This window comes from Gymnoscopelus braueri (genome assembly GCF_963280865.1).
Source record: "Gymnoscopelus braueri genome assembly, chromosome: 10".
Taxonomy (NCBI): domain Eukaryota; kingdom Metazoa; phylum Chordata; class Actinopteri; order Myctophiformes; family Myctophidae; genus Gymnoscopelus; species Gymnoscopelus braueri.
The window spans coordinates 16719701-16731560 of record NC_137611.1 but is presented as its reverse complement, the minus strand read 5'-3'; the positions used below and the strand labels follow the sequence as shown (position 1 = coordinate 16731560).

At 40.8% G+C, this 11860-nt stretch overlaps 1 protein-coding gene across 1 annotated transcript; it reads right to left on the bottom strand.

Annotated features, from left to right (window-relative positions):
* Nucleotides 1–1268: 1268 nt before the first annotated feature.
* Nucleotides 1269–11632, bottom strand: LOC308093392 (DEP domain-containing protein 7-like; the record flags this gene model as incomplete). Its single annotated transcript, XM_080439728.1, has 12 exons — nucleotides 1269–1540; nucleotides 2925–3000; nucleotides 4617–4742; nucleotides 5012–5154; nucleotides 5663–5806; nucleotides 6534–6664; nucleotides 7341–7539; nucleotides 8071–8222; nucleotides 8770–8877; nucleotides 8977–9118; nucleotides 9808–9993; nucleotides 11551–11632. The coding sequence occupies 12 exons, from the start codon at nucleotides 11630–11632 to the stop codon at nucleotides 1329–1331; spliced, it is 1701 nt and encodes a 566-aa protein (XP_080295854.1). The 3' UTR covers nucleotides 1269–1328.
* Nucleotides 11633–11860: the final 228 nt, after the last annotated feature.

Genomic DNA, 11860 nt, shown 5'->3' with positions numbered 1-11860 from the left:
AAAGTCGTTATGTCTGTGGGTTTTATAAATATTTAACCAATAAAGTATTAAGAGCTTGTGGCTAAATAACATCTACACTTTTTCCTGAAAAGTAACGGTTTTGGACAAAGGTTTTTGCACAACAGCATTGATATACTACACATATTTTTGTGACTGCAATTCATGTTTTCACAACTTAAACCTGATATTCTTAGTTAACCGGAGCAAGGCTCCTAGAATTTCCCTTTACACCAAACCTTATAAATAACCAAAACTAACCGATATATATTATAAGCTCACAACACATTGCAACACGTTGAGCTTGTGGATCAATTTTTGTTGAATGTTTAACCCAGAATGGAGACATGGCCTGGGGGTTCAAGCAGTAGCCATCCAGTGTCAGAAATCCTCTGCTCTTTGTAGGCTGGATGGATGAGGACACCTGGTGGTTGTGCCCATTTACTGCATGTCACAAAAGGATGGTTGATTTCTGACTGGCTACTATGAGACTAAAACCCTTTATATGATGATTGATATTGATATAACTCCTGAACACGAAGGAATCTTTGTTCATGACTGTTGCCTTTAAATGTAATTCTGTCAATGTTATTTTCAATGAAATGTAGGCATTGTTTGGGATGTCTTTGTTGTGCCAGCGCCAGGGTCCCTGGTGACTGCAGGGTGGAAAGAAAAACAAACAGAACCTGATGCATTCCAGAGCCCAGTAGGTCCAGGGATGTTCCCTTCTCCCCTCTCGTCTGTCCGTCAGCAGGATATAGCAAACCATATGGCTTGAGGAACCGAATAGAACATGGCGCCACTTCTCCATTGAAATCAATGGACACGGCCAACATGTTCTATTCGGTTTATGGATGTGTACAAACCGGAAAGGTTGGCCCTGGGACGACGAAGAACTGATTAACGTGTCACATCGATCAGCCATAAGTAGCTACAAAAACTACTGCATCATGAACTTATTGACTGGTCACATGCGTCATTAAGTTATATTGACCAAAAGAGGACAGATGGCCCCAGTAGCACCTTAACTGCGACCTGGACGTCTGCTCTACAGTGCACATTTTCTAGTAGTTGGTAAATAATTAAGCAATAAAACTCCTGAATCAGAGCAATCAAATACCATATGGGCCCAGAAATAAGGACAAAAGGAAATTCTTGCAGAACATTTTACGTTTATTTAGCTTTAATTTTGTTGATAAAACCTATACAAAACATAGAATATTTACACAATTCTTAAAAACAGTTACTTGATAAAGACTAAATAACTACGACAGATGGAACCACTTTCAACCTGGCATTCCTACTTGTGCATGTCATTATAGGCAAAACATTTATATTACACCAACAGCAGAATCACCAAAGTATTCATTAAATATAACTGGGTGGGCTTGGTAAAATTGACCCAGTAGGCGCTTTCTCTCCTTGGCCGAGATTTTAGGGTCCTGGTGGATGGTCTTAAGCAAATCCCAGAGATGCTGGTTTGTGGCGATCCCGCTAGTGTCTCGATACATGTTGCTAGGGACCGGCTGGCAGAATGTAGAGCCTAGGAGATAAAGAAAACAATTAGAGTTATGCAGAAAGATTAAGCTCAGCACTCAGGGGCAGGGCAGTTAACAATACGATTCAGTTACCCAGTGCCAGTGGCGGCTGGTCAGGGAATACAGTATTTTATTAATTAGCAAGCCAACAAGATGCATATTATTCAGTCAATGACTAGTGAGTAAAATATATAATCTGCCATAGAAATGCAGACAAAAACTGTTCCATGTTTTCTAAAGTTATTGCTTTGGACACACAGAACTTTGTCCATTGATTGACTCATTCGCTGTAAGTTGTACAGGCGCAGTTCACTCTTCTTCAATGCAAGTGAGCTTCCTTCTTTGCACGTTTTCTGCACCCAAAATCATAATGCACAGATACCGCTCGACTGCCTATTACCTGCCTGTCTATTGAGGCATGAAAATCATCACAACTGATTCAATTCTCAACCGATTTAGGCGGTTTGGTTCGTTACAAATGCCAGACATGTAGGCAATTTAAAATGTGGGTTTTCATACAAAAAAATAATAGTTATAAAACAAGTTTATAGCAGTTAAAGTGTATGAATACATATTCCAAGACAATTCTAAATTATAGATAATGTACACCTTTACTGACCCCACTGTCGGGTAGAAACTTGTATGTCCAAAACTGTTGATTTTCAGAAAATATAAAAATAACCTGTGCTCCAATGTAGTTATTTATTGAAAATACTTTGTTAAATATTTATAAAACCTACAGACTTATAATGGAGAAACTAAAAAAATCTAAATTACGTGTCGCACCGCGTTGTGATCAACTATGTGTGTTGCTTTTGAGTGACACTGTAGTATGATGAAGTAGGGCATTAATACAAAAGAAAAGGTAAAAAAAAAAGTAAAAACTAGTTGAAATATGGACAAGGTTTGTCCAACAGCATCGATATACAGGATGAAAAAACAGCATATCATCATTAGCCCATGAATACAAAAAGTATCTAAATCATAATTTGTGCTCATGTCATTAGTTGTGTCCATTTTTCACAATTGAGTTACTTAGTGATCACACAGCTCAGCAAATACAAATAAAAGCCCTATAAAAGCCCTAAATAAACAGGGCACCAGCCACCACTGGTTACCATCCAAAACATCATCAATTTAATTTGAACAAGTGAACATTTTGTGCTCCGCTTTTAAAAGCTGCTTTGCAGTTACTTTGACTTGATTATCGGTGTACTCGCGAGTAGTAAACCTAATGTTTGTCTATGATATTGATAGTCTAGTCTGGGACATTCAATGTAAAGGGGAGCAAGGGTAAGCTGCAACCTATGGTGACCATAATGTGGATCCCAGCCCATTTATGTTCTCCATTACAAATAGTTGCTTGTAAATTATCTATTCATTATTTACCCGTTACATCTGGTTGCGTCCCACGCGAGATGCTGTCCAGCATATCACTGACATGCTTGTGTAGAGACCCAGGTATCTTAAGGCACAAAGAGAAGTCATTTAGAACAAACGATTCAGTGAAGACATTACATTAGTCATTTAGCAGACGCTTTATCCAAAGCGACTTACAATAAGTGCATTCAACATAGGTAGGGAACGAAACTACTAATCACCAGAAGTCCTAAGTGCATTTTCTGCTAAAACAAGCAACTAAGAGTATACCTAGCGCTAAGGTAAAAGTGCAATATATCAGCTACCTACTTTCTTAAACAGATGATACAAATAACAAAATCAAATGAGCAAGAGCTAAAACAAATAAGTGTATCGACTAAACAAGATCCAATAACAAAACAAGAGTTCGTACAACTAGTAGTTAACAAGCAGACAAGGCGAAGAGGAAGGGTAGCGTTTCCTGAAGAGGTGGGTTTTCAGTCTGCGGCGAAAGATGGGCAGTGACTCTGCTGTCCTGACATCAGTGGGGAGTTCATTTCCACCATTGTGGAATAAACTCAAGGGGATAGATTAATTTTATTTTTGTCGGCCGCGTTCCTGTGGCAATCAAGCCAAATCTTCATGTGTGCCACAATCACTTTACGCTGGATGACTATGAAAACCTGACCATGATCAAACTTGGTTTTGCAGAAAACATTTGAAGCGGGGATCAATACCAACTATCCGTCAGTTCAAGGGACTACACCATGAATTTTAAAATTTTCTTATTTTTTGTGTGCTTTTGGTCTCCCCCACCTCTCTTCTGTTCCAAAAAATACCCGAGTTTGAGCATTCAGGCTTTCACGGGCTATCTGTGTTTTTTATGTAAATTGGTCTGAAAACAGGCCGTCTGATTTGGCCCCTAACGTGACGTAGGGTCTGGGACCTACTTTGTATAATCCCTCCCCTCTTCAGTTCTAAATTTGCATATCCTCCTCTAGCTTTTTTTGTTGTCAACATCCGCCATTGCTGCTCTTCGCTCGCTGGACACGCTACTTTTATTGACTGAATACTTATTAGCAGTTTGTACGTTTTATCACTTTTATCATGCCTAAGGCTAAATCTGGAAGTCATCACAATAAATGTGCAGTTATAGACTGCATGAACCAAAGCATGTATACACATCAAGTCCCTGCTCAAGGGGATATAAAAGAGAAGTGGATTAATTTTATTTTTGACGGCCACGTTCCTGTGGCAATCAAGCCAAAACTTCATGTGTGCCACAATCACTTTACGACGGATGACTATGAAAACCTGGCTCAGTTCCAAGCTGGTTTTGCAAGCCAAGTGTTTTTGAAGCGGGGATCAATACCAACTATCCGTCAGTTAACTGCAAGTACTTCTGAATACTTTAATGTGTTTGTGTGCTGTTGAAACTCGTGTAAATTTGATAGTTCAAATAGATATTGTATTTCTTTTTTTATGCAAAGCACGTTATTGACTCTAAGCCTAATGTATTGACTGCTCCGTCGATCACCGAGAACGGCTTTAAAACTCACAAATATCTGTCCATAAATTCAAGTCTCTCAAAGTCAATCATTATCAATAATCAGCTCCAAGTTTTGCCTCTTGTAATTTCAGAAGAGAGCCAATAGGAGCCTTATACTCTAAATGTCTTCTATATTTCTGCAATACGTTCTTTAAGTTCATAGCCTACACTACCTTGAAGATTTCCTCTCTGTTGTCAATCATAAAGATCATCATCAGTTGATCAGTCTCTGTGGAGAGCTTCCTGCTGTGGAGAATAGCCCTGCAGAAGGATCTCATCACCGTCAGTCTGTTCTCCATCTAAAAGTACAACAGCACGCCCTAGTGTTAAATAAAAACATAAAAATGACTACAATTCTCCACAAGTCAGGCCAAATATGGCACAGCTTTGGAGGTTAGCCCTTACTCATAGCGATAATATTTCAAGCTGAAAATAGGGCACCACAATCATAACTAAAATATCAAACGGTCCTCCTCTGACATGCCGCAGTACCTTGTGGGACTGATCCAGTGCCTTATTTTCAGCTCAGCATGGCAAGAATGCTTAATATAAAGTGTGTGCGTGTAACCTCTTTGTCCAGTTTTATCGCCCCAGGGTCAGCTGCCAGAGCCATGAAAGTCAGAAGCCTGCACAACTCCTCTCTACAGCTAGGAGGCAGTAGCTTCAGACAGAGCTGCAGGGCCTCAAGTGCCTTGTCCAGCTTTGCATTCACTAGGGAGAGAGAAACCAGGGTAAGGGAATGGAAGTACTTAGAATGGATTCGTTATTTAGCAGAAACACACCCAGGATACACCTCAGATGGTTGTGTTTGGCCAATGGCTTATAGATGATTAAACTTAGGTTAGGACTGGGTGTGGAGTTAGAAACTTTGGCACTTCGGCTCCACTCGCCAGTGCATGGTGGGCATCATCCTACTCCCATCCAGTCTAATGCCCACTGTATCGGAAAACATTTGGCATTTCCCCCCCTCATTTTTATGCATCCTTTCCCATTAGCTCAGTATGGGAAAGATGGGGGCAACAGTGCTTGGTTGTCGATTAGTTTTGCTATAAATAACTATAGTTTACGCCAAGCTTTAATGAATGAATGGTTACACTTTCACTAGAAACTTAAGACATTGCTTCATTCTCATCACTTCAGAATCCAATAGGGGTAGGCCTACAACGGATAAAGAAAATCATAATGCGAATTGTGAAGGGTCGGATTTTTCACATCTCACCCAGCAGGTCAATGATGGCAGTGTAGACGTCACTCATGTGCTTGGGCAGCAGGGCAGGCCTGTCTGTGTGGCTGTAGTGTTTGACCAAGACCTCGTAAATCAGCAGCTTACCCTGGGCCATGCCATCCATACAGAACCTAGGGCCTGGGGTAGACACAAACCTTACTTTCATACGGTGTCGAAATTAACATAATTCTTCCCTGAATGTTTTCTATGAATCTATAGATATGCACATCAAGTGGTTTTGTTCCTGAATTATTATCTACAGTAAAAAAAAAAAAAAAAAAAGGGACACCCAATCTTATTAACTGACTGTGCATGTAACCCTTAAACAGATTGTAGCCTCTTGTCTATTCACCTTTTATGAAGGAAAACTGCTTTGACAGTTTTAACCTAGCATATTATGTGAAATCACTGAATCAATCTTTTATAAACAAGCCGTCAGTTAAACACCGATAAATCTCTGACGAGCAGCTCTGCTTGTCCATGCGCTCTGCTAGGCCAGAAGAAGAGCTCTGACCAGCGCCTTCTAAAAGCGTTATGCAGTCACCTTTTGGGCAGTGCCTGTTTGTTTAGCGTTGTTCGTTTTTAAAAAGGCGCTTAGTGTGTTTTTTACCCTAAATGCGGTCTAATGAATTTTCACTATTTTGGCGTATAGTGACAAGCCCAAAATAGGGACACTAGGTTGAAATGTCTGTGTCTGTGGGTTTTATAAATAACAATAAATTCATTAAAACCAATGAAAAAGAGCTTATGACTAATGAATACATTGGAACACAGGTAACGTTTTGCACAGACAAAGTTTGCACCCGACAGAGACAATATAAATTATCTATGTGAAGACACTTGCTTTCATTTTCGTTGCCACTACCTGCCGTAGTGTAGACAGGACTGTCAGGATCTTGAGCGACGCATCTAGGCAGCTCCCTGCTGAGCTCCACCACTGGCTGATCAGGGAGGCTGTCCAGACAGTCCAGTGCTGCACAGAGCCACTCATCCTCCCTGAGGAAGAGAAGAAATAACACTTCCAATTATAAATGCCTTATTAAAAGACAAAAAAGGTGATGTGAAAACACCTGTAGGCTACTGTATTCCAATTATTGTAAAACGCATAATAAATGTACTCTGCTATAATATTTCTCTTCTTTAGTAGCTATATAATATTTTTCTTCTCAACAGTTTGGCAGGTACAAACAAATAGTGCAGATAAAGTACTTTGTAGTGGTGACGTTAGTCATTCTGATGGAAAATCCTGAAAGTTGCATCTTAACCAGAATGAGAAAGGTTCCCAAACCTTTCCATGCCAAGGACCCCCAAATAGCCATAGCCTCTGGCTGTGACTTTAGAAATAACTGCTGATCTACAATTTCACATGCGTCAAGATTGTTGACAATGTCCAAAATAGGGACATCACGTTCAAAGTGGTTAAACTCTTATGAAATGAGATGTACGTATATTATCTACCCATTTTCCCCTCCTTGCGCCCCCCCCCCGTACCCCACTTTCAAGACCTGTGGATTAGGATATACAGTATACATGTACCATCACAAACTGCTCAGAGCACCTCTGAATAGCTTAATTGATTTGCTTCAGTGGTTTGAGGGCGGGAAAGCAGACAAGCCATTATGTCAAAGACCTACACACACAGAGTAGTCATCGCCAATAAAGCCAGACGTACTGTGAGTCTCTAAAAGTCTTGAGGATCTGTCTGTCCAGGCGACTGCTGCTGTAGATTAGGTCTGGTTTGTTGTGAGCCAGCTGACGACATGGAGAAGGTGAGGGGTTCTGGCTGCACTGAAGCAATCCTTCCAGCATGGGGAGTTCTACCACTTTTAACAGCCTGAGCATGGTCTGTTCATGCCACAGTTCATTCACCACTGCAAAGGAAGAAGATACAGAGGTTGTGAGGGGTATTACAGTCAACCACCTACAGTATATACACTTCAGCTGGCCAGTGTCTATACTTGGTCCCCTTCCTTTCCCCCCCTACACCAATCTTTGTCAATGAAAGCCTACAGCTTCAAGATCTGCAATTCACCAATTCCGCCTATTATGACCAATGTCCAAAACTTGTCTGTTTGGGCTACGGACAGTCCTAACGTATAGCTTCCCCAGTTAGTATAAGTACTGGCACAAGAGGGGTAGCTAAAAGAAAGATATATTAAGGTCAGCGTCCTGCATCCCATTGTGGGTCAAGGCAAAAATACTGTGGGGTGCCATGTCATCCTGTAACATACTTTGCGAATGCGGAAAAGCGTCAATGATAAATTTAGAACAAAGTCCATGCTGTGGAGATTTTTCCTTTTCAGTGCTCTTGACTGAGACCAACTTATGGCCAATACCGTTGAGTTGTGATGAAAAGGCTGACTTGCATGATTTTGGCAATTCAGAGTTGGAACAAGGGGTACCTAGATCCCTGGCTCTGCCAGGGGTACCTAGATCCCTGGCTCTACCAGGGGTATCTAGATTCCTGGCTTTCCCTGGAGTGTACATCTGCATGGATCCAAAAGAAGTGCGCTGCTGCCCAGATTCCCCATGGGAAGATGCCGGATGTTCTTGCCTGCACAACAAAGAAAGATGATTGAAAGCTTATTTTGCAGTTGTTTCTAGTTTTATGACCACATATTTCACATAAATGCCTTGAAACATTTGCAGTTACATAATGTTGATCATAGATTAATATTTCAACTCTAAATGTTATGCCCAATTCAACTCCTTCTGAAGGAAAGAAAGCTCAGTGGCTCACAGATGGAAGATTACAATTTTCGAAATATTCATCAATGCAGAGTATAAAAAGACTTGTTCACTCCTTGTGCCCTCAACACAGCATGATTAAACAGCTTAACATGGGAGTTTATCTTTATGATGGTCTTTCAACATTATCCTTAAGGAAAACTGCAAACAGGCCAATTACATCTTCAAAGGAAAAAAATAAGTCAGTTGCACAGAAGAGGAATCATTAGAGTTGAATTACTCAACATTTAGTGGTTAGTTAGGAAAATGGTGTACAAGTAGTAGATTATGTATATATTGTATATGGTGCTTAAACTACAAATGCCAAGCAAAAAGGTAAAGATCAATATTGATATCCAAGCGCATCCCCATACCCGTCTGAAGAAGAACAGGAAAAGAAGTTGTGGATTCCATGGTAATGTGCCCAAAATAATAGGCCTTTCTCAAACTCATCAGTTGGGGGCATTTCTGTGTCCAGGAACCTGTTTAATATTTTCAAAAGAAAGTTGTAGCATATTCAGATTGCTGTGTTTGAAAACGTGTGTGTGTGTACATGTGTGTACGCGTGGTGTCAAACTAACCTGTAGAGGGCATTTTTGCTGTCCTGAAACACAGCCTGCTTCTTGTCTTTCCCAAACAGTTTGGTGTCCACGGCTTCAAACACATTGCAGTTCAACAATACCTGACAAATATACAGAATCTTGTCCCGTGGGATATCAGCACCTGCAGTTGTGAATAGATAGTGATGGTGGTGGGAGGGGTACCATTATAAATAGTGATGGTGGGATGGGAGGGGTACCATTAATCATCTTAGGCATTTAGCAGACGGTCTTTGGAGAGACTTACAGTAAGCACATACATCAAATGCAGAGAGACAGTGAAGTGCCCCAGTAATTTAGGATCATACGTAAACCAAGAACCTAGCATCAGTCTAAACAATATAATATCAAAAAATAATAATCTGTTCATTGAAACTATAGGATAATAGGTAAACAAATTAACCTAGCATCAGTCTAAATAGTCACTTTCAACCATCCTTATGTTGGGCACATTATAGGTATAGGTAGTGTTGCAGAAATAGCAGATCTGCAAGCTCACAATGCAGCAGAGTGCAATTTCCAGCTATTTTGACTATACATCAATATACAGTATAGGGATCAAATGGTTAATTTATCAGATGAGACATTGTTGAAAGATTTATGGTGTGGTACAAAGGTTCTCAATGCAGGGTCCAGACTGGACCACCAGGGTTACAAATGGATCCTCACGGGTTCCATTTGTACACTCTCAGAGTTAAATGAACACTCAAGACATGAAAATTATATCAAATGGGGTCTTTGGCATAATGCATATCAAACCAGGGGGGGGGGTCCTAGAAATTCTCAAGGCTGAGTAGTAGGCCTAGAAAATACCTTCAAATCCACTAGCATGGGAGAGATGATCCATCACCTCATCCATAGCGTCAGAGCCAACAAAACAGCTGCTGTGTGCTTTGAGATGGACGCGTCGATGCTTAACCTTCACTGAAGCTTTGAGATGGGAGATGAGGCCAATCCATAAGGCGGTAGAATGGTTTGCCTCAGTAACCACTTCATGACCTAAACGAGAAGAGAAGATGAACAGTGTAAGCAAAAGCAACAATGACAGTGGCACAAGACAAAAATATTACATCAATGTCTGTGACAAGCAAAAGAGAGTGTGTGTGTGTGTGTGTGTGTGTGTGTGTGTGTGTGTGTGTGTGTGTGTGTGTGTGTGTGTGTGTGTGTGTGTGTGTGTGTGTGTGTGTGTGTGTGTGTGTGTGTGTGTGTGTGTGTGTGTGTGTGTGTGTGTGTGTGTGTGTGTGTGTGTGTGTAGACGAGATTGAACTAACATTATTGTAACTTCTAAAACATACATGAATGCTCAGCAGCTACCTGCTCAGGAGATAGCCTTAAAGGGTCTACACCATGATCTTTTTTTTTTGGTTTTTAGTATTTTTTGGGGTCCCCAGTGTCTCTTTTAACATTCAGTCATTCCTTCTCATTTCATGGATTTCCAGAATGGGCGTGTCTGAACAGGCTATCTCAGAATGGCAATGATACTGACGTCAGTTGCATTTCATAGCCTCGCCCCCTCATTTTCAGTCTCCACCTCTCAGTCTCACTCTCCACCCCTTTCCTCTTTATATTGTTTACAACCATCCGCCATTGTTTTTTTCAGTCGCTCGGTATTGTTTGCACAGTACATCATGGCTAAATCTAAAGACCTTAATCTTTGCTGTGTTTTCGGCTGTGAAGACCAACACAAGTCTGTACATAGAGTACCAATGCAGGACGATGTCATTAGAACTGCGTGGATACAATTTATTAATGAGGGTCGCGACGTTCCTCTGAAGAAGAAGACTCTATATGTTTGCGCAAGTCATTTCTTGGAGAATTGTTTCACAAATCTGCCCATGTACAAGTCTGGTCATGCAAGCAACCTAACTCTAATTAAAGCATCTATACCAACTGTACATCTCTCTACAGTAAGTATTTTATAATTATATTTATTTGAGTCATGTGTGTGCTGTTTTGTATAGAAAATGCGACCGACAGTGTTTGATTGTACTTTGACTTTCCACCGATTTAATTAATTATAGTTTCTATTTTATCATTACAATAAATTGTACTTAAAGGAGAGATCCGGACATTTTAAGGCAGCAATTGCAATGGGCTCTATGCACAGCAGCCATATTGGGAATGAATTGGACCCCTTCCTTACTTCCTTCACAAGTGTTACCAATCATACTAATTAAGGCTCCGTTCCATTAGTGTAGCACAGTGGTAGTCTTATTTTCAAGGACCCCCAGAACTCTGAGAGTGTACAAATGGGGTCCATTTGGTTCCATTTGTACACTCTCAGAGTTACACACCCACCATAAGGGGCCATTTGGGAACCAAAATGGAGTGTTTCTAGTGAGCCAACATGCACGATATCAGCACCCTGACTAGAATGGAACAGAGCCTTCATTGGTATCATTTGTAACACCTGTGAAGGAAGTAAGAAGAGGCCCAATTTCTTTCCAATATGACTGCTGTGCATAGAGCCTATTAAGGTCAGTTGAAAACTCACATCTAAAGGCATATATTATGACACCTCTCTCTTAAGACTTAGTTAACAGGTGAGTGAATTACCCTGGGAATAGGGAGTCTGGGGTCCAACAAACAACTTCTCTTCCAGGTTCAACGCAGCAGCTCTCTCCTTCACTGAGGCCATTTTTTCAAACTGATGTTAAAGGTAACTAGTGGACAGGACACACCTTTTATAGAGGTACTGGTAGCCTACGTCAGAGCCTTGCCTATGTGAACGTGAACAACTTTCAACCACTAGATGGCAGCAAATACACGTGTTCTTTCACCGTGGACACTGTTACTAGGACAACATCTGCTGTTACTAGAACGACAGTAGACGCGGTCTCAAGTTGATCTGGTCTCATACACTGGC